General features: G+C 36.7%; 1 protein-coding gene across 1 annotated transcript in view; it reads left to right on the top strand.

Moving 5' to 3' along the window:
• Positions 1–23219, top strand: part of VPS13A (vacuolar protein sorting 13 homolog A) — a 349059-nt gene that overhangs the window by 297425 nt on the left and 28415 nt on the right. The window contains exons 60-68 of the mRNA XM_036739209.1: positions 2471–2584; positions 4706–4851; positions 5695–5776; positions 9260–9373; positions 10797–10872; positions 10980–11143; positions 11488–11533; positions 11628–11751; positions 22008–22122. Coding sequence (XP_036595104.1) covers positions 2471–2584; positions 4706–4851; positions 5695–5776; positions 9260–9373; positions 10797–10872; positions 10980–11143; positions 11488–11533; positions 11628–11751; positions 22008–22122 — 981 coding nt within the window. The remainder of the gene's footprint in view (positions 1–2470; positions 2585–4705; positions 4852–5694; positions 5777–9259; positions 9374–10796; positions 10873–10979; positions 11144–11487; positions 11534–11627; positions 11752–22007; positions 22123–23219) is intronic.

Consider the following 23219-nt stretch of genomic DNA (forward strand, 5'->3'; position numbering starts at 1 on the left):
GTAGAGAGGATAGACTTGTTAGAAATAAAGATTAAACCCGAAGGCATAAAGATGAGAAGACAACATGCTCTACCACTGCTTGTTGAGTCAAATGGTCAACACTTAAAGCTGATGTTTAGACAAATTAGAGACCCTGGTCTCTCATGTTTTTTTAATAAATGCAATAGATACAAAAATCACCAAAACAAGAATGTTAGAAAGAAGCTGAGACACGGTTTCTAGTTGCATATACTTAATCTCCTTACTAAGAAGAGATTCATAAAAGCCAAGGGATTATGTCATCACTAATTTATAATACCAACTTATTGGCAAGAGAATCTATCAACAGTCATTTTTGTGTACCATTTATGACTCAGGTTGTGTTTGATATTGGGGATACAAAGACAAAAACAAAACAGTTCCTGCCCTCAAGCAGCTTATGTTTTATTGAAGAAAAATGGACAGTAAACAATAGAGAAAGATAATTCTGAGCAGTATCACCTCACAAATTATCAAAAAGCTGAGAAGGAAAAATACAAGCCTGGAGAGATCTTACTGAGATCTAGCTAAGAGAAAGGAAGACTGCCAACACAAGAAATATATTTTTATATATACTATTTTCATGGTTGACAATACTAAAATCAGCACATTTGGATTCTATATCGTAAGTATTCAGGGTGTTCTACATGAGAAAGTAGCTGTGGCACTTGAAAAGATTAAGACAAAGCCAAATAGCCTGAAGACATAAAGAAATCTGTGGTGGAGAATATGGAATTTTAAATACACCAATATGTTTGGAGAAGAAAAGTTGCTTCTACCACAAAAATAAAATAAAAGTTACCATAGGAGATAGCAGCAGCTACCTACCCCGAGTTTCTTATTGTTAAAATTGAACTGCCTTGTGGAGTGCATAAAAGACAATCTTCATGGAATCGACTACAATAAACATACTTTCCAGGATGATTTTCTAATTATGTGTATTAGTTTTCATCTTTATTGTCATAATAGAAAGTCCCACCCTTGGAGTCAGAGGACCTGGGTTTTACTCCATATTTTCTGAAACTGACTGTGGGAGGCCCTGGATTGACACATAACACACACTCTCTGTGCCTCACTTGCTTCATCTGCAAAGTGTGGTTGAGAAAAGAGGCTTTACCACCTACCTCACAGAGTTCAATTCAGTAAACTTTTATTGAGTGCCTCCTATGTGCCAGACACTGTGCTAAGCATACAAAAAGAGGTACAAAGCAGTCCCTGCCCTCAGTCTTACGGAGAAGCTTGCAATCTAATGGGGAAGACATGATAAGTACGAAATAATTAAGAGGGGTTGAGAAAGTCTTCCAGTAGGAAGTAGGTTTTTAATTGGGACTTAGAAGCAGTCAAGGAGGTCAGCAGTGGCAGTGGAGAAGTGAGAGCATTTTGGGCATGGGGGACAGCCAGAGAGAAGGCCTGTACTCAAGAGATGGAGTTATGAGGAAAAATGTTTTGTGCAGCTTAAAATACTGTGCAAATGTATATAATCATTATAGCTTGATGAATTTTCTTGGAAAATTTAATATCCCACTGTGCGTGTACTGTTTATTTTTTTAACTGATAAAATGCAGCCTTGAAGATTCAAGAGTTGTCTTCAATATGTTAAATCATACAAGAATCTGACAGGTTCAGCTATGAAAACAACACTTATTCACTAGTTTTAAATGCAAAGATTTAATGACTTCAGGGATATCAAGGCCAAGTGAAAAGATAGACCCTTCTTTTTTAACAAATGGTAAAATCAGAAATATAATGTATTCTTAGTTACAATAAATCTTATATTTTGCTTAACCATTGGAAGTATTGTGCCTTGTTAGTTATATTTTCTATGAGTTTGGGTTTGCAGTATCGACAATTATTTTTTTAAAAATGATTGTATTGTTATACCATTGAGTGTTGCTTTCAAGAAACAAATGAAACAGGGAGATCCTCTTAATGTGTTTGACAGTGTCAAGGAAAAAATACATGTAGTTCAGTTGTACCTCTGGTGCCGATTGATTGTGTTTCTTAAGAAAACGACTCCTAAATGGTCTCTTTGTGGTGTAATACCCTGCAGGCCTGATTCATGGGGTTACTTTGGAAATATAAATGAGACAATTCAACGTGAAAGCATCTTTTAAAATTAAACTTCTAGATTTAAGAGGTTATACATCATTTGCCTCGTTTGCTCTCTGAAGTTTTTTCCTGATATACATACATACATGCATGCATATGTATGGATATGTTTTCAGGGGTGGGGAACCTGCGGCCTTAAAACCTCATCTATTCACATATATACATATACATATATATACATATGTATATACATGTGACCACTTAATGTAGCATAATACATTATACATAGGTGGAAAAATATTTAACACATTTGATAAGATTTTTCACTTTTCAAATTGATAGTGTTTTTGTAATCTTTGCTTCGAGAATTGGAGGTATTTTTAATGTCTGTCTATCTTCCTAGGTTGAACTTTTCCATAAGGATATTGAATATTTTGAAGAAGGATTTAAGACAGACTCATTAACAGATATAACACAAGTCAGCCTGTATGAATATTTTCATATTTCTCCTATCAAGGTTTGTCAAAACTCATGTTCCGATTGTTATTACAGATTGTTATTAATGATAAACTAGAAGCCATCATTTCAGTGCAAATCCATATAGTTAGACAAAAAAATTTTTGTGGGTGCAATAATTTTAAATTATGCTCTTTAGCCAATAATATGTAGAGAGCTTGAGATAAATCATAGGATCTCTGAGTTGGAAGTGACCTCAGAGGTTTTCTAGTCCAGCACGTTCCTAAACAAGAGTCCCTTCCTGATAATAATTACTGATAAAAGGTCATCCAGCTTCTGAATGAAGACCTCTAGTGAAGGAAGAGCCTTCCAGTGCAGCTGATTGCACTTTTAGATAGATTAAGTATAAGGAAATTTTTCCTTAAATCAAGCCTAGGTTTGCCTTTATGCAACTTCCAGTGATTATTTCTTTTCAATTTATTTATTTATTTATTTATTTATTTATTTATTTATTTGTTTGTTTGTTTATTTATTTATTTATTTATTTATTTTTTTGCCTTCTGGGGCCTAGCAGAATAAGTTTAAATCTTTAACACCACAGCTCCACAATTACTTGAAAACGTGCCCCATAAGTTTTCTTTTCTCTGGATTATGTATCTCCAGTTTTTTTATTCCTTATATGGCAGCATCTCAAGGTTCTTCACCATCCTGGTTGCCCTTCTCTAGATTTTGTCCAATTTATTCTTAAATGCCCTCCTGTTTCCTAAAATATGTTGCCCAGAATTGAATATAGCATTAGCTGTGATCTGAACTAAGCTATTGTCTTCCTAGTCCTTGACATTATTTTGGGGGGCTTGCATATCCCACTGTTGCCTCATATTGAGCTTATAGTCCATTGAAAGATCAAAATCTTTTTTTTTAATTTAACCATTCTAGACATATCTAATGGATATTGTACTTGTGAAGTTGATCTTTTGAAGCCAAGCGTATGATTTTTAAAAAATTTTTACTTTTAAAATTTCACTTTAGTAAGTGCAGTACAACATTCTAGCCTGTAAATATCTCCTTGGATCATAACTTTGTTGTTCATGTCAGTTATACTTCCCAACTTTGTTTTCTGAAAATTTAATAAGCATCTTATTACTCAGTTTTCATATTTGCAAAATCATTTTTCAGAAGGTAGGCAAATGTCATTGAAGCATAATTTATGTGTAAATGGCCAGTGCTTTGTTTATCTATAATATAGTCCTCAATTATATAACATTTTTCACTTTTTTTCACATGGCTAAACATTCAGAAAAATATAATTGTGCATTTATAATATTTGACATATTTAGCATCGGAAATGTTGGATTAAATAAATATAATTACTGAACTCAAGAATAATAAATTCATAACAAGCTTTAGTTCACCGTTTTAAAATTTTTATGTTTATAAAGATCTTTGTTGAAGCAGCTTGGTGACGTTGTGGAGCGAATGCTGGATTTGCAGTCAGGGAATCCTGAGTTCAAATCTTGCCTCAGACAGTTACTAGCTGTGGGATTCTGAGCAAATTACGTAACCTCTCTAAGTATCACTTTCCTCATTTGAAACTTTTATATAGGAATATAGCTATAGATATAGAAATATATGTAGCACCAACTTCAAAGAGTGAGGACCAAGTGAAATGCAAAATAAGTAAAGCATTTTGTAAACATAATTACCATAAAATCCAAAAGCCCGTTTGAAAATTTTAATTATATGATTGTTAACCTAGTTTCCTAATATAAACACATTTGCAGTGATCTAAGACTTATATTTAGTTGTAGGACATATAATTTTTCTTCAGTTTTTTTACAATTAATTTGAACAAGTAAAATTTATCAGAAGTTAAAATCTTTATTCTGAATAGGATTAAAGCATTTATTTCTGTTTATTTAAGTTTTGTTTTCTCAGATTCTCATTGAATTTAGTAGGAGGAACTTTTCTTCTACATCCATTCCAAAGTGAAAAGTAATAATGTCAATGTTTAGATTTTGAGATCTTTAATAATTAAATACTTACCAAGTTAAAGAAGAATTTAATAGCTTGTTTATGTTATTTATAAATGATGGTTAAAGTGATATTTTAACATAAAGGCACATGGAAATATTGAGCTGCAACTGGGAAAGCATTTTCTACTTATGTATTTCTTTCTTTTTAGTTGCACTTGAGTGTTTCACTGAGTTCGGGTAGAGATGATGGTAAAGATACAGCACAACAAGGAGGACTGATTCCAGTTCATTCAATAAATCTCTTGCTGAAGAGTATTGGTGCCACTCTTACAGATGTTCAAGATGTAGTATTTAAGTATGTAACTCTACAGAATTTTAGATCTATAGTAGATCAATAATTCTAACTTCATAAACAATTGAATAACTGAAGGAACCATCCTTTCCCTTGAATAGATTGCAGTCTAATGTCAAATGAATATATGGCCTCTGTGTATGTTAAAATTTACACATGTGTATACACACATACTGTTGGTATAGATAAATACTTGGCTTAATTATAGGAAATAGGAACTATGCACATTGAAGCAAAGTATAAGTCTGGTACCTTTCTAACCTTCTCAGAGAAGATTTTTTTGAAGGATCTGTGTGCTCTGCCATGGTTTATGAAAAATGGGAGACATGTGGCTTAGTGATTGAGCAAACAAAGGCTATTCCAAATATTAGTGAAGGAAGAATGAATTTTGCAAATAGTGAGTGCATTAATCCAAATGAAATGTCAGAAGCAGGAAATGTGATGGCTAGATTAAAGTAGTGAAGTAAATGCATTTTTTGCATTTTGAAGGAGGTAGTCAAAGGTATGAACTGTGATTATATGTGTGAAGTGATAGTAGTAATTGACATATTTGACTAAGGAAATACTAAATTTTAAAGAGAATACAAATGATATGCTGGGGTAGCATTTAGGAAAGATTAATGAGAAGTAATAATAGTTAATGCAAAAGATGGTAAGAATTGGATGTATGGTAAAAAAACTGTAGAAAGATTAGAAAACTAGAATCAGGAATTTGTGATTAAAATGGTATAAATGTAAATGAAACAAATTTGAAAGAAAAAATTGTGAGAGGAGTTGAATGAATGACATGTGACTGTTGAAATAACAGCTTTTGAGTCTTTAAATTTTTTTCTTTTTTAATTTCAGGCTGGCGTTTTTTGAACTTAACTATCAGTTCCATACGACAACTGAACTACAGTCTGAAGTCATAAGGCATTATTCAAAACAGGTTGGTCTGAGATTGTATTATAAAGGGGAAGGAAAGGACATACAGTCTAGTAAAATCATGCACTAAATATGAAAAATTTACCATTCCACTCAAATATATGTACACACAATTAGGTGCCTACTATATCAGGCACTGTGCTAATCATTGGGGATACAAAAAGAGGCAAAATGATAGTCCCTGCCCTCGGGGAACTCACACATACACACTGTAACCTACCTTTTTGTTTAGAAAGACAGTAAGCATTTTTCAGTAATTATTTAGAAAAGCAAATGACATATAAATAGATATTTTAAATGTGCTTTGAATTTTAAATTGACTTGAAATAGTCCATGTTACTATTTTTTATTACAGAAATTTTATTTCATGACATTTCTGTAGCACTTAGCAACATAATATTAGGGTGCTTCTTTTTTTTTTTATCAGTTAGTTTTCAACATTGATTTTCACAAGAGTTTGAATTACAAATTTTCTCCCCATTTCTACCCTCCCCCCCACTCCAAGATGGTGTATATTCTGGTTGCCCTGTTCCCCAGTCAGCCCTCCCCTTCGTCACCCACTCCCCTCCCATCTCCCTTTCCCTTCCTTTCTTGTAGGGCAAGATAAATTTCTATGCCCCATTGCCTGTGTATCTTATTTTCTAGTTGCATGCAAAAACTTTTTTGTTGTTGTTGTTTTTGAACATCTGTTTTTAAAACTTTGAGTTCCAAATTCTCTCCCCTCTTCCCTTCCCACCCACCCTCCCTAAGAAGTCAAGCAATTCAACATAGGCCACATGTGTATCATTATGTATAACCCTTCCACAATACTCATGTTGTGAAAGACCAACTATATTTTGCTCCTTCCTAGCCTATCCCTCTCTATTGAATTTTCTCCCTTGGCCCTGTCCCCCTTCGAAAATGTTTGTTTTTGATTGCCTCCACCCCCATCTGCCCTCCCCTCCATCATCCCCCCCCCCCTTTTTTATCTTCTTCCTCCTTTTTTCCTGTGGGGTAAGATACCCAATTGAGTATGTATGGTATTCCCTCCTCAGGTCAAACCCAATGAGAGCGAGATTCACTCATTCCCCCTCACCTGCCTTCTCTTCTCTTCCCACAGAACTGCTTTTTCTTGCCACTTTTATGCGAGACAATTTACCCCATTCTATCTCTCCCTATCTCCCTCTCTCAATATATTCCTCTCTCATCCCTTAATTTGATTTTATTTCTTTTAGATATCTTCCCTTTATCTTCAACTCACCCTGTGCCCTCTCTCTCTCTCTCTCTAGATATGTATATACACATACATATATACATACATACACACTCATATATACCTACACACACACACATATATATATCTGTATATGTATGTGTATATATATGTATATATGTGTGTGTGTATATATGTGTGTATATATACATACATACATATATATGTATGTGTATATATGTATATATGCATATTCCCTTCAGCTACCCTAACACCAAGGTCCCATGAATCACACACATCATCTTTCCATGCAGGAATGTAAACAAAACAGTTCAACTTTAGTAAGTCCCTTGCAATTTCTTTTTCTTGTTCTTTTTCTTGATTACCTTTTCATGCTTCTCTTGATTTTTGTGTTTGAAAGTCAGATTTTCTATTCAGCTCTGGTCTTTTCACTGACAAAGCTTGAAAGTCCTCTATTTTATTAAAAGTCCATATTTTGCCTTGGAGCATGATACTCAGTTTTGCTGGGTAGGTGATTCTAGGTTTTAATCCTAGCTCCATTGACCTCCGGAATATTGTATTCCAAGCCCTTCGATCTCTTAATGTAGAAGCTGCCAGATCTTGGGTTATTCTGATTGGGTTTCCACAATACTCAAATTGTTTCTTTCTGGCTGCTTGCAGTATTTTCTCCTTGACCTGGGAGCTCTGGAATTTGGCCACAATGTTCCTAGGAGATTTCTTTTGGGTATCTATTTGAGGAGGCGATTGGTGGATTCTTTCAATTTCTATTTTGCCCTGTGGCTCTAGAATATCAGGGCAGTTCTCCTTGATAATTTCTTGAAAGATGATATCTAGGCTCTTTTTTTGATCATGGCTTTCAGGTAGTCCAATAATTTTTAAATGATCTCTCCTGGATCTATTTTCCAGGTCAGTGGTTTTTCCAATGAGATATTTCACATTTTCTTCCATTTTTTCATTCCTTTGGATCTGTGTTATAATATCCTGATTTCTCATCAAGTCACTAGCTTTCACTTGCTCCAGTCTAATTTTTAAGGTAGTATTTTCTTCAGTGGCTTTTTGGAGCTCTTTTGCCATTTGAGTTAGTCTATTTTTTAAGGTGTTGTTTTCTTCAGTATATTTTTCAGCATTTTTTTGGGTCTCCTTTAGCAGGTCATTGACTTGTTTTTCATGGTTTTCTCGCATCCTTCTCATTTCTCTTCCCAATTTTTCCTCTACTTCTCTAACTTGCTTTTCCAACTCCTTTTTGAGCTCTTCCATGGCCTGAGACCAGTTCATGTTTTTCTTGGAGGCTTTTGTTGTAGGCTCTTTGACTTTGTTGACTTCTTCTGGCTGTATGTTTTGGTTTTCTTTGTCACCAAAGAAAGATTCCAAAGTCTGAGACTGAATCTGGGTGTGTTTTCGCTGCCTGGCCATATTCCCAGCCAACTGACTTGACCCTTGAGTTTTTCAGTGGGGTATGACTGCTTGCAGAGTAAAGACTACTATGTTCCAAGCTTGGGGGGATGCGCTGTTGATTTCAGAGCTCTTAACAGCCAGCTCTGCCACACCAGGACTCCTCTTTCCCCAAGAACCCCCAACCCGGACTGGACTTAGATCTTCATCAGGCTCTGCACTCCTGCTCTGATCTGCCACTTAATTCCTCCCACCAGGTGGGCCTGGGGCTGGAAGCAACTGCAGCTGTAGTTCTGTAGCTGCCCACCTCCACTGCCCCCGGGGCAGTGGCCAATCAGGGAACTCCTTCTTACACTCTGTCCCCAGCAGCTTTTCCCACTAACCTTCTCTGTTGTCTTTGGTGTTTGTGGGTTGAGAAGTCTGGTAACTGCTGCAGCTCACTGATTCAGGGCGCTAGGGCACGCTCCGCCTGGCTCCTGGTCTGGTTGGTCCGCACTGCTCAGGCTGGGCTCTGCTCCGCTCCCCTCCCAGCTCCCAGCTCTGTGCAGGATAGACCTCACCCAGAGACCATCCAGGCTGTCCTGGGCTGGAGCCCTGCTTCCCTCTCCTGTTTTGTGGGTTCTGCAGTTCTAGAATTGGTTCAGAGTCACCTTTTATAGGTTTTTGGAGGGGCTTGGCAGGGAGCTTATGGTAGTCCCTGCTTTTCAGCCACCATCTTGGCTCCACCCCTCGAGGGTGCTTCTTAAAAGCTAAAGATGTTGGCATAGAAGAGGAAAATACTAGGTTTTTCGAAAAAAATAATAGAGGCAGATATTAATTGAATTAAAAAACTTGGGCCATTTATGTATTTTTTAACTACCATATTTTACTTGCTTCCTCTAGGCCATTAAGCAAATGTATGTTCTTATTCTCGGACTTGAAGTTTTAGGAAATCCATTTGGCTTAATTCGAGAATTTTCTGAAGGAGTAGAAGCATTTTTCTATGAACCATATCATGTGAGTTAGTCTTCCTTTGGTAATATTATACTAATTATTAGTATCAGTAGCACCTACCTCCTAAAATTGTTGCCAAGATACCATAAGATAATGATTATAAGGTGCTTTGTTAACCTTAAAGTGCTATATAAATGATAGTTGTTATTATCATTATTATTCTAAGAGACTAACCACCATAATAAATGTAGCAATACTGTTGGAAACAAATGAACTAAAGGGGCTCTCTTTGCCAATGATTTGTTTATTTTGTTGCTAAAAGAAAGTTAAGGGCCACCGTTTCTGAAAAAGAGATAACCGAAATTTTAACTAATAATTTTAAGAGTTTCAAGCATTTGTGTTAGGTTGCAAAATACTTTGTTTTAAAATTACAAGGGCATAAAGGAAAGACTCATATAAATGCCAAGTTAAAGACATCTAAACTAAATCCTGTAATATTAATGACTCTTTTTTTGTTTTGAAAAGCGATCATTTTAAATTTTATTGTCTGTTAGGATGTCAACATTTAAATCCTCTTTAAACGTCAGATCCCTTTTTGATGGTAAATATATTAAAATAGTTCACTCATAATAAAGTTTATACTAGGCTTTTTTTGGATCTATAGTCTTGTTGCTTATATAAGAAAAACTGTATACTTTGACAATGTTTAAATATATTTTAATGTATATGCGTATGTGTATCTGTGTAAAATTATATTTATCCAATTCATCATCATAATAATAAATTATTATTCTCACAAAGTCTGTTGTTTTAAAACAATATTTTAAATAAGTTAAGCATCTGTTGTTATAATTTTGCTCATACAATATTTTCAGAAACTGTAGCACCATTGTTATGTTTAGACCATGTGCTAATGTAAATGATTTTTTAAAATCATTGTAAAATTGGGCTCAATAGTTCTTTTCTTTGTATTTCTATTTTGTACTATTTGGTGCTAACTTTCTGCATTTGGGGGAATAATACATTTTTAAAAGTATTTATTTCATTATTCAGAGTTACAGTAATTATTACACCTAATTGTTTTGTTAGTCTCAAATGACTTTTTATGTTAACCACCATTTTTGTATGTCTTTTACTATTCTTTGTGAATTTCTTAATTATTGTCTGCTGTTTTATTATGCCTTATAGTTTCTGCTTCCAGACCAATAGTTAATTCATCTGATGAATCATATTAAATAACTTAGCTTTGATGTCAGGAAAGAACTACCTAACAATTAAGTCTGTCTAATCTCTGATAGTTGTACGCTAAGCATATCTCTCATACCTTACTGAATCCATTACCTGAGCTTATGTATAATTTATAAATTAAATAGGCCATAGCATGTTATACATTGTGTTAGAAGCATTGTTTAGCCCCAAATCAATTTCATTGTAAATTCTACTGTTAATAGAACTTTTAATTGTGAATTTTATTTTTGTCTTTAAGGGAGCCATCCAGGGTCCTGAAGAATTTGTAGAGGGCATGGCATTAGGACTTAAAGCACTAGTTGGAGGAGCTGTTGGTAAGCAATTATCATGATGTTGAGGACCTTTTGCAATAATATGTGCTAGAATAGTATGTTATTTTATTCTATATATATATTCTATAATATATTCTAATTTCTATTAGGTGGACTGGCAGGTGCTGCCTCTAAAATAACTAATGCTATGGCTAAAGGTGTAGCAGCCATGACTATGGATGAAGATTACCAGCAGAAGAGAAGAGAGGCCATGAATAAACAACCTGCGGGTCTTAGAGAAGGCATCACACGTGGAGGAAAAGGCTTAGTTTCTGTAAGAAGAACTTCTGAGGAAGTTCTTGCAACTTCTCAGTTGTTCATATTCTACTGTTAATAAGGAAAATATGCCCATGAACCTCATACCCCATAGGATTATTTTAAAACCTGAAGAGCAGTAGAAAGTGATACATACATATAAGTATGCAAATCTAGTGCTTTAATATCTTCAAAGGCAGGTAGAATAGAGAATAGAGATTTAAGCAAAATAACCAGACAAGGTAATTACTATGTATAGACTGCACAAAGCTAAATTATTTTCTGGAAATCCACAATTAAAGTTTTGTGTTTGAAGACATCTATGCAAAAATATTGTTGATTTTTAATTTTTTTTTCATCTAGGGTTTTGTAAGTGGGATAACAGGAATAGTGACTAAGCCAATCAAAGGTAAATACATTTCCTTCAAGTCATACATAACTAGCAAAATTCCTGTTGAGATAATTTTCATCCTATTCATTCTAATTATGTTACTTTTTTCTAGGAGCCCAAAAAGAAGGAGCAGCAGGGTTCTTTAAGGGTGTTGGGAAAGGATTAGTTGGAGCAGTGGCAAGGCCAACAGGAGGAATTATCGATATGGCTAGTAGCACCTTTCAGGGAATTAAAAGGTAAATCCCATTCAACATAAGATAGAATGAAGTACATATTAACAGCTAGAAAGTGGATAAAGCACTCGTTTGGATCATGGCAGTGAGCTGTGCTCTAGTCCTAACTAGTCCTAACCTTCTAGTTTAGCTGATTATCTGGCAGGGTGAAAGTAGCTTAACTTCTCCTTAGTTCCAATATACTTGTCTGGAAAGTAAAGGCAGCTGAACAAAGTGATGGCTAGGTACTTTGTAGCCTGAAAATTCTGTAATGAAAATACTCTGTGTAACTTTTGTACATATTAATACGCAACAATTCTGTCAGGTAGGTTGTACAAATATTAATTCCCCTCATTTTATAGGTTACTTTTGTACTTGAGTGTACCAGTGATCTCACTGAAGCCTTAAGAGTTCTAACCTGGTGTACATTGTCTACCCCCTCCATTTCCTGTGTGATGCTTGTCCACATTTTTGCACTGATCCTCCATAAACATTTTACCATAGTAACCAGTACATTCGATAGACTGTCTGATGGATTAATTAGTCCTTTAGGTCTTTTAACAATTCTTGGTATCAGCATAGCACTTAGGTAGTCAGTCATTCCTTACTCTTGCTATAAAGGCAACGTGTCTCCTTTTTTGATCATATATTTCTTTAATGTCTTTTTTATTAGTTTCATTTTTTAATGAGCATTTATTTTCTCTTTCCCACTTTCTTCTCACTCACTGAAAAAAAGAAAACAAAAAACCTTTATAACAAATATGCATAATCATGTGAAACAAATTCCAACAGTGGACCACGCCCAAAAATAAAAATGTCATCCTGCACCTTAAGGTGGCGAATGCAAAGTACAGAATTAGAGACATATATTTTTGGACATAGCTATTGTTTCAACTATTCGGCTAGCAGCTGCCGTGGGCGTGAAAGACCAACACAAGCCCGACAGCGAGGTCACTGCCAGCACAGGTTCTTTTGATCTGCTTTACTAAGGAAAGCAACGTTAAGAGTTTGATAGTCTTATTTCAGTCCAGCATACAAATATCAGGGGAAAAAGTCAGCACCCTGAACTTCAGAGCAAATACAAACAAATTACAAACATACATTATGAACAGACCAAATACAATTCATAGTTGCCAAGAAACCATCAACATCTGGGTGAGCCGTGAGGCTCTTAGAGCAGCTGCCCAGAGTCCCACACCTCCAGGAGTGAGAGCCTCTAGCAAATAGCTGTGTTCTCTCTTTTTATACACTCTTTAGCTGTCATCAGACGTCATCTGAGCGACCAGAACTCAGGCTCCTACTATTGGCTCTGGTCTTAGCAACTCCCCTTAGGTCCCTGAGGGCTTCACGCCCACATAGGCTTAGCACCTAGTAGATAGGGGTTTGGGCCTGGGGCTTTGTACCTAGTAAGGCTCAATCAAAGACAATTAATTTATCATTCTAAAACAGTAAAAAAAAGTCCCAACTTAATTAATATTACAGCCATGTGTAACAACAACATGGCTAGCAGCTGTTATAGGGATGTATGACCCAACAATAGCTGCCAGCACAGGTTCTTTGATTTGCTTTTCTAAGAAAAGCTACTTTAAGTGGTTTATAGTATCACTTTAATCAAATATACATGTATCATTCATTTAGTTCAGGAGGAAAATCCAGCACCCTGAACTTCAGAGCAAATACAAACAGATATTACAGAGACAATATAAACAGAGCAAATAACACAATTCAACAGATGGGCTTTGTTTGATCAAGACATCACATATATAGTTACCAAAAAGAGATGCACCAACATCTGGGTTTTTTCAAAGCTGGGGCAGGGAGTGCTCTTAACAACAGCTGCCCAGATTCTCTCTAGTCAGATCACACAACACTTTCACAGTGAGCGAGAGCATCAAAACAAAATGCTAACCTCTAAGTTTTATATACCCTTCTTAGGGCCCAAAGACTTCACACCTAAACAGCAAAAGGGCTGGGCCTGCGGCTTAGCACCTAGCAAGACTTAATGGAAGGCACTTGATTACTTTAGCCTTCTAAAAGAGAAAACAGTAAAAAAAGTCCTACCCTACTTACATTATACTCTACCCCTTCCAGGATCCTTGGCCTTAGATCTAAATCTAATCCAATCTAAATGACCATGGGCCCTGGAACAAATAGAGGCATTATACGTGTGATCCCATCAGGGAACTAAAGGATAACATTCATAGCAACTTAACAAAACATATCGTTCAGTATCATTTCCCAAAATACTTGTTTACAAACTAGGTCACACCGCCATTGCAGGCTTCCTCGTGGTGCCCTCAGTGAGTCTTTCACCCCCACAGTAGCTGCTGGCCACATTGTTTTTACGCCATTGTTGGAAAGTAAGGGAGTTAGCATGTTACATTATTGGTCCCCTTGAATCACAACTGATCCTTGCATTGATCAGCCATCTGAAGTTTTTCTAAGTTGTCTGTCATTTCTTTTGTCACAACAGTATTCCATTACATTTATATTCCATAATTTGTTCGGCCATTCCTCATTGATGGGCTGCTTAGTTTCCAGTGATTTGCTGCTACAAAAAGAGACAATATAAATATTTTTAAACATATAGATTCTTTTCCTCGTTCTTCTCTTTGCTGTATAAACTGAGTAGTGATACTGTGGGATTGAAGGATATGCAGTATAATGATGTTTAGGATATAGTTCAAAATTGCTTTCCAGAATGGCTGAACCAGTTCACAGTTGTTCTACCAATAGTGCATTGACGTGCCTATTTTCCTCTAGCCCCTCCAACTTTTTACAGTTTTGTCAGTTTTTCGAATCTAATAGTTGTGAAGTGGCATTTCAGAGTTACTTTAATGTTAATTTCTCTGATCAATTTAAAATATTTTTACCTGGTTATTAATAACTTGGATTTCTTCCTTTAAAAGCTGCCCATCCATATCCTGTGCAAGATGTCTTGAAGTTTGGCTTTCACTAACTGGCCAACAGTAGGTCCCAGCCCAGGCCTCACTTGGTCATTGTTCGGGCTCTGGTGGCTCAGAGCAAGTGTAAATAGTAATTGTTTCAGTTTTAGCTAGAAACCCTGAGGGTCTTCCCCTACTAGATTTTTTTTTTTTTGACTAGGTAAAAGAAGCCATTCTTTGCATCATTTTTTTACCTAGCCTTAATCACTGAATGGTCATTGCCTCAGTCAAACTGAGTCCTAGGAAAGATCTTAGCTTATAAAGGCCAAGGTTCCTCATTGCATCCAGGGTGATCTCCAGTGGTCCTGTTCTGTATCTTGCCACTGGACCCAGATGGCTCCAGAGGAGAAAGTGAGGCTAGTTTGCCTAGCCCTGCCTCACTTAAATCTAATTCACTTGCAAGTCTTGCATTATGTTCCTGATGTCATGATCCTCCTCGAGAATGAAGGACAAACAACAATCCATATCCTGTGACCATTTATCAATTGGTAAATTTTAAAAACAAGTTTGTTAATATCTTTTATTTTTATTTAACCTAGAATTGCTCCTACATCCCACCCTCTTACACTTCCATAAAAGATTTTTTTAAGAAAAAGAAAATGGAAAATAAAACAGAAAAATTGATCAATATACTGAAAAAACTAAAAATGTATGCAGTGTTACACACTTCTGCAAAGGAGTAAACAGAAGTGTCTGCTTGTATTTGTTCTTTGGGGTCGTGATTGTTCTTTATGATTTTGTAGCATTTTTTATTGTTTTGCAGTTATTATTCTTTTCATAGACATTTATAGTCATGTATTTTTATTTCCTGCCTCTGGTTACTTAACTTTGCATCAGTTCATATAAATCTTAACATGCTTCTGTGTAATAAAATTGCTGGCATTTATATAGTGCTTTAAGGTATATACTTTAGTGCTTTTATATAGTGCTTAAGGTATATACCTTATAGTTAAGGTATAGTTAAGGTATATACTAACTCATTTTAAATAATATTCATCATTTCTTTCTTTAAAGCAATTCTGGCTCCTCTTGTCTTTTTATTGATTTCTGGGCCCAGTAGTCCCATTTTCTATCTGTCATGCCAGACAGACACAGATTAGGCTGCCATTCCAGTAGTATACCAAAATCACATTGTCAATCAACAAATATTAAGTGCTTGCTTTGTTCCAGGCAAAGCCTGGGGATACAAAGAAAAGTAAAAATAGAATCTACCCTCAACTCATCTTTTAAGGGGGCATGGAAATAGCAAGGTTAATACAGAATCTCTACCAAACAAATGGATTTGGAGTCAGATGACCTTGGTTCAGATCCTGCTCTGCTACCGATTGTACTGCCTGTGCCCTTTGGGAAACCGCTTAACCTCTGAGCTTAAGTTCCCTCTACTTCTAAGTTCCCCTAAGTTCCTCTGTTAATGAGGGAATTGGCTTAGATGATCTCTGAATCTCTTTAGTATCTTAAGTCTACGACTCTATGATCTCCCTCCTTCAACTTTTGTCAGTGTTTGTCCAGTTAACTTGTACTATAATCTGATGTTGTTCTTGACTTCCATGTGTGTCTACTTGGCAAGGACAGCAACTGATTTGTGGCTAAAGAAACTTATAAGTTCTTTTGACCCCCTGTGTTGGTAAGCAAAATGGGCTCCTTAGCACTTAGTTCAACAAGTGCCCTTGAAGAGTTTGGCTTTTGTTTGCTTTGAGTAATTCAGTGTATTTCATTGAGACTTACTAGGTGCAAAGCCCTAGGCCCAAACCCCTATTAGGTGTTAACCTCATCTATGTGGATGTGAACCTCCCAGGGTCCTAAGGGGGGGCGCCAACTCAAGAACCAATCACCAGAGCCTAAGTTCTGGTCATTCAGACGATGCTTGATGATGTCAAAAACTCTATAAATGAGAGAAGACAGCTTGGAGATTGAGACTTGTTGCAGCCAGAGACAGCTACAGCCAAAGCTGAAGATGCAGGAGCTCCTGGTAGCAGGGCTGACCCACGTGTGGACCGAGGAGTGCTGAGCAAGGGCTTGAGGCCAGTGGGTAATCTTCTTACTGGAGGGGGGAAGCATGAATATGATTTGGTTTAATGCCATCATGTTTTTCTGTGGCTTCCTGGTTACTCTTGTGAGGCGGACTTATTGGGCCTGGAAGCTCTTGATCAAGATATCAAAATGGGGATGCTGGTTCGTGGGTCTGCTACTTTGAAGCTTGAATAAATGCTTTAATTCTTCTGCCTTCTACTTAGGGAATTCCTTATATCCTGCGGTTCTGAACCATTCAGACATGTGTATGATTCTCTTTGAAATCATAAATTCTGCCTTCCTAATACACCCCAACATTCTGGAGATGGTAATATGAGGTAGTTTTGTCCAAGAGATGGTGAGAACCCTCTAGATATTTACTTTTACCCATTTTCTATTCTTCAGCTTTAACAAATTGTTTAAATAAGCCATGTTAGACCTATACTATTGGACATAATGTTTTCTTACATTCTTCATTTCTTCTATTCTGGTATTGATTTTGCTCTTTGCTCTTTGCTCCAATTAGTCTCTGTTTGGTCTGAACAAAGACCCATTAATGCTGAAGTGACTGCCATGTCTTTCCCAGTTATTTCTTGTCTTTTAAGATAATCTCTTTCCCTGGCTTACACGGTGAGGGGATCTAGCAGCAGATCAGAGCAGGAATGCAAGGAGGGCTTTCTGGTCACAAAGGCAGATTCTCTTGCTCTGCCCTGCTTGGATCTGAATTGCGGTCCTGGTTGGCGGTTCTTGGGGGAGGAGGAGCACTGCTGTGACAGAGACTAGGGGGACGGTGGAGAAGAAGTAGCTCTGAAAACAGCAGTGCTTGGACCCTAAAGCTTGGGACAAAGTACTTTCTACTCTACAAGCAGTCATATCCTGACAAAAAGCTCAAGGGTCAAGTAGTTGGCTGGGAATGTGGCCAAGCAGCGAAAATGGACTCAGACTCAAACTCCAGATTCCTTTTTTGGTGAAAAGAAGATCAAATCATACAGCCAGTCAACAGAGTCATAGAGCCTCTGGCAAAAGCCTCCAAGAAAGATATGAATTGGTCTCAGGCCACGGAAGAGCTCAAAAAGGATTTGGAAAAGCAAGTAATAGAGGTAGAGGAAAAATTGGGACAAGAAGTGAGAGTGATGCAAGAAAAACAAGTCAATGACTTACTAAAAGAGACCCAAAAAAATACTGAAGAAAATAACACCTTAAAGAATAGACTAACCCAAATGGCAAAAGAGTTCCAAAAAGCCAATGAGGAGAAGAATGCCTTGAAAGGAAGAATTAGCCAAATGGAAAAGGAGGTCCCAAAGACCACTGAAGAAAATACCACCTTAAAAATTAGATTGGAGCAAGTGGAAGCTAGTGACTTTATGAGAAATCAAGATAATATAAAACAGAACCAAAGGAATGAAAAAATGGAAGACAATGTGAAATATCTCATTGGAAAAATCTCTGTCCTGGAGAATAGATCCAGGAGAGATAATTTAAAAATTATTGGACTACCTGAAAGCCATGATCAAAAAAAAGAGCCTAGATATCATCTTTCAAGAAATTATCAAGGAGAACTGCCCTGATATTCTAGAGCCACAGGGTAAAATAGAAATTGAAAGAATCCACAGATCGCCTCCTCAAATAGATCCCCAAAAGAAAACTGTTAGGAATATTGTCGCCAAATTCCAGAGTTTCCAGTTCAAAGAGAAAATACTGCAAGCAGCCAGAAAGAAACAATTTGAGTATTGTGGAAACATAGTCAGAATATCCCAAGATCTAGCAGCTTCTACATTAAGGGATCAAAGAGCTTGGAATGTGATATTCTGGAGGTCAAAGGAGCTAGGATTAAAACCAAGAGTCACCTATACAGCAAAACTGAGTATCATGATCTAATGTAAAATATGGATTTTCAATAAAACTGAGGATTTTCAAGCTTTCTCAGTGAAAAGACCAGAGCTGAATAGAAAATGTGACTTTCAGACACATGAATCAAAAGAAGTATCAAAAGGTAAACAAGAAAGAGAAATCACAAGGGACTTACTAAAGTTGAACTGTTTTGTTTACATTCCTACATGGAAAGATGATGTGTATAATTATTGAGACCTCAGTATTAGGGTAGCTGAAGGGAATGTACACACACACACACATTATATATATAGAGAGAGAGAGAGACAGAGGGCACGGGGTGAGTTGAACATGAAGGAGTGATATCTAAAAAAAAAAAACTCAAATTATCAAATTAAGGGATGAGAGAGGAATATATTGAGAGAGGGAGAGAGGGAGATATAGAATGGGATAAATTATCTCGCATAAAAGTGGCAAGAAAAATCTGTTCAGTTGGGAGGGAAGAGGGGGCAGGTGAAGGGGAATGAGTGAATCTTGCTTTCATCAGATTTGAACTGAGGAGGGAACAACATACACACTCAATTGTGTATCTTACCCCACAGGAAAGAAGGAGGAAGGAGATAAAAAGGGGGGATGATAGAAAGGAGGGCAGATAGAGGGAGGAGGTAATCAAAAGCAAACACTTTTGAAAAAGGAATAAAGGGGGATAGGATAGGCAGGAGCAAAATATGGTTAGTTTTTCACAACAGCATGAGTATTGTGGAAGGGTTTTGCATAATGATACACATGTGGCCTATGTTGAATTGCTTGCCTTCCTTAGGCAGGGTGGGTGGGGAGGGAAGAGGGTAGAGAATTTGGAACTCAAAGTTTTAAAAGAAGATGTTCAAAAAAAAAGTTTTTGCATGCAACTAGGAAATAAGATATACAGGCAATGGGGCATAAACCTCTGTGTTGCCCTACAAGAAAGTAAGGGAAAAGGGGATGGGGGGGAGTGGGGTGACAGAAGGGAGGGCTGACTGGGGAACAGAGCAATCAGAATATATGCCATCTTGGAGTGAGGGGGAGGGTAGAAATGGGGAGAAAATTTGTAATTCAAACTCTTGTGAAAATTAATGCTGAAAACTAAAAATATTAAATAAATAATGATTTGAAAAAAAGACCAGAGCTGAATAGAAAATTTGACTTTGAAATACAAGAATCAAGAGAAGCATAAAAAGGTAAACAAGAAAGAGAATTCATAAGGGACTTAGTAAAGTTGAACTGTTATGTTTACATTCCTACGTGGAAAGAGGATGTGTGTAATTCAGGATACTTTCTCAGTATTAGGGGAGTTGAAGGGAATAGACAGAGGTCACAGAATGAGTTGAATATGAAGGGATGATATCTAAAAGATGAAATAAACTTAAGGGGTAAGAAAGGAATATATTGAGAGAGGGAGAAAGGGAGAGATAGAATGGGGTAAATTATGTCACATAAAAGTGACAAGATAAAGCAGTTCTGTAATAAGGGAAGAGGGGGCAGGTGAGGGGGAATGAATAAGTCTTGCTCTCATCGGATTCACCTTGAGGGGGGAGTAACATACACACTCAATTGGGTATCTTACCCTACAGGAAAGTAAGGGGAAGGGGAAAAAAGGGGGGGATGATAGAAGGAAGGGCAGATAGGGGGAGGAGGTAATCAAAAGGAAACACTTTCGAAAAGGGACAGAGTCAAGGGAGAAAATTGAATAAAGGGGGACAGGATAGGAGGGAAGGAAATAGCATTTCACAACATGAGTGTTGTGGAAGTGTTTTACATAGTGATACATGTGTGATCTATGTTGAATTGCTTGCCTTCCTAGGGAGGGTGTGTGGGAACGGAAGAGGGGAGAGAATTTGGAACTCAAAGTTTTAAAAGCAGATGCTTAAAAGTTGTTTTAGCATGCAACTGAGAAATAAGATATATAGGGAATGGGGCATAAAAATCTATCCTGCCCTACAAGAAAGTAAGGGGAAAAGGGATGCTTTTTTTTTTTTTATTCCATGAAACAGTACATTCATGAGCTGCAGTAGTCTGCATGGTGATCCTTTTGCTTTGCTTACGAGCACTTGTGGGTGAAATAATCAAACATCCCATCTAGTTATATTTCTTATTGCCTTCGGGTTTATGATATCTTCTTTATTCACTCATCTGGAAAGAATATGTGAATAATTTTTTTTCATTTCACCACAAATATTTTGTCTTGTGGTTTCATTTATAGCAAGAATATCAGTATTGATTTGGTTTATTCCTCCAGTAGTATATCAACTTGTTCACCATTGGACAAACATTTCACATTTAGAACAGTTGGAGCTAAATAAGTTTGTTATCATCTAGAAACTGAATTTTCATGACCATCTTTCTGGAAACAGAAAGGTGACACACAGGACTAAGGGATGTGTGTAGTGTGTGGGTGTGGGTGTGTGGATATGCTTGAATGGGTTGCCAAGGCTTGCCTACTAATGATATGCTGTTCCATGCATCAGCTGGCTGTCAGGCACAATGTATAGTCTGCTGTTGGCACAACACTCTGTCTAACCAGGTTGTAAGATACTTGAGGCTAGCTATGCTAGCCTTTGAGACAGTGGGGTCAGTTTTATTGCAGAGTTCAATATTCCAGTAGAAATTTTGTTAACAGTTTTACATTGTTGTGTTTGTCCTTCATTCTCGAAGAGGACCATGACATCAGGGAAATGATGACACGACTGGCAGGTGACTTTGATTTGAGTGAGGGAGGGCCGTGCAAGGTCACCGGCCTCACATTCTCCTCTAGGCAGGGCCGTCTGGGTCCGGCGGCCTGATATTCACCAGGACAACTGGAAAGGGCCCAGGATGCATTGGGAGACCAACAATTTTACATATTATCATATCCGCAGAGTATTTATAATATAGAGCAATGCAGATTTCTACCCTAACCTGTACTGATGAGGTCTGAAATTTTCTCTGAAGTTGTAGATAATTAGGAGTCATCCCTTTACAAGGAAAAGGGACAGGATTATTGTGTCGTGTGTTAGACGTTATTGGTAATTCTGTTGTTCAGTCATTTTTGATCACGTCCGACTCTTCATGATCCTATTTGGCGTTCTCTTGGTAAAGATTTCAGAATGATTTGTCATTTTCTTCTCCAGCTCATTTTATAGATGAGGAAACTGAAGCAAACAGGGTTAAGAGACTTGTCCAGGGTCACATCTGAGGCAGATTGGAATTCAGGAAAATGAGTCTACCTGACTCCATCCACTGCGCTGCCTCGCCGCACCATGGGTCATTCTAAACAGTCTAAACTCTGCTTGGAGAATAAAGCATTAGCTATTAGCTGACATTTAATTCTTCCCCACGATTTGTCCTTGGACAGTTTGGGCAACTGGAAGAGCAATAATATAATGAGGTCACACAGCCACAAAAGGACCATCTAGTCCCTATTTATTATAATAGGATTTTGTTGTTACATAATTTTACCTCTGTATTATTTTTCCCTAGAGCTACTGAGACTTCTGATGAAGTGGAGAGTCTTCGTCCCCCAAGATTTTTTAATGAAGATGGGGTTATTAGACCGTACAGATTGAGGGATGGAACTGGAAATCAGATGTTACAGGTAAAATTATTATCTTATTAGTTAAGATAAATTTACTTCTGAGGTTTAAATTCTTTAAGAGTTTAAAGTAGCCAATTTAACTATTTGTTAATGCTTTACATGTAAGGCTTTTAAGGTTTTCTCACAAACTGCTTAATCCTCTTATTTAAAACTTTCTGATACTTAAATTTGAAAGTACATTTATTCACTGTAAGGTTTTTTCTTTTTTACAGGTATCAAAAAGTTTGATATGAAAACAGTTAATGCATGACTTGCAAGTGAAAGCCTACAGTAGATTTTTATATCAACATAGCCATAAAACTTTGCAAACTACGTACAACAATTGCAATGTTTTAATAAAGTGAAAAGCCTTACTAATGGTAACTACATATATAGGGATTATTAGCAAGTCTAAATGTTTTGTAGGGTCTTATTTTAATTTTACACCATATATATTTTCAACCAAGATTTTCTTACGTAAAAGCCAGTAAGATCAGTTGAAACCCGCTTTGCCTTGTGTACCTTGTAAATCTGACAATTTGACAGTTGCACTGTGTCATTTTGGACTGTTTCATTAGTGCCACAAGTGTTATAGTTGCCCCAGGTTCAGGAAAGGATAATCAGAACTGTTTATATACCAGAGTTTTTCAGGGTTCTTGTGCTTTCCAGACAGTCTGTTCAGCCGTAGCAAAAACATTTGTATAGCTTAGTTTCCTTCTCTTGCCCATAGAGCATTCTGTTTTCAATACTTTTTTGTAGGATAGCTATGCATTTCGAGTCAAACCCCACTTTCTTCTTATAAAAGTAGTTCTTATGGGATGGTAGACACCACTGAGTTAAAATACTTCATCTGGGAATATAGTTAAAGAAGCAAAAAAAGCTTTTTTTTTTAAGTGAACTGGAAATTTTCTACTGCTTAATTGGCTTTTTAAAAAATTTTTTTGCCCGCTATAATTTAAAGCATTTTACTTGACTTAAAGTGATTTAAATCCTCAGTGAGAAAATAAGGAGAGGTTTTCTTTGTAGACATAAATATTTACTACTCTATTGTAGCCTTTATTGCAAAACAAAGTGGTGGTTATAATCTATAGTAATGCTGCCCTTTATTGTTTTGACAT

Source organism: Trichosurus vulpecula, chromosome 9 (assembly GCF_011100635.1).
Source record: "Trichosurus vulpecula isolate mTriVul1 chromosome 9, mTriVul1.pri, whole genome shotgun sequence".
Lineage (NCBI taxonomy): Eukaryota > Metazoa > Chordata > Mammalia > Diprotodontia > Phalangeridae > Trichosurus > Trichosurus vulpecula.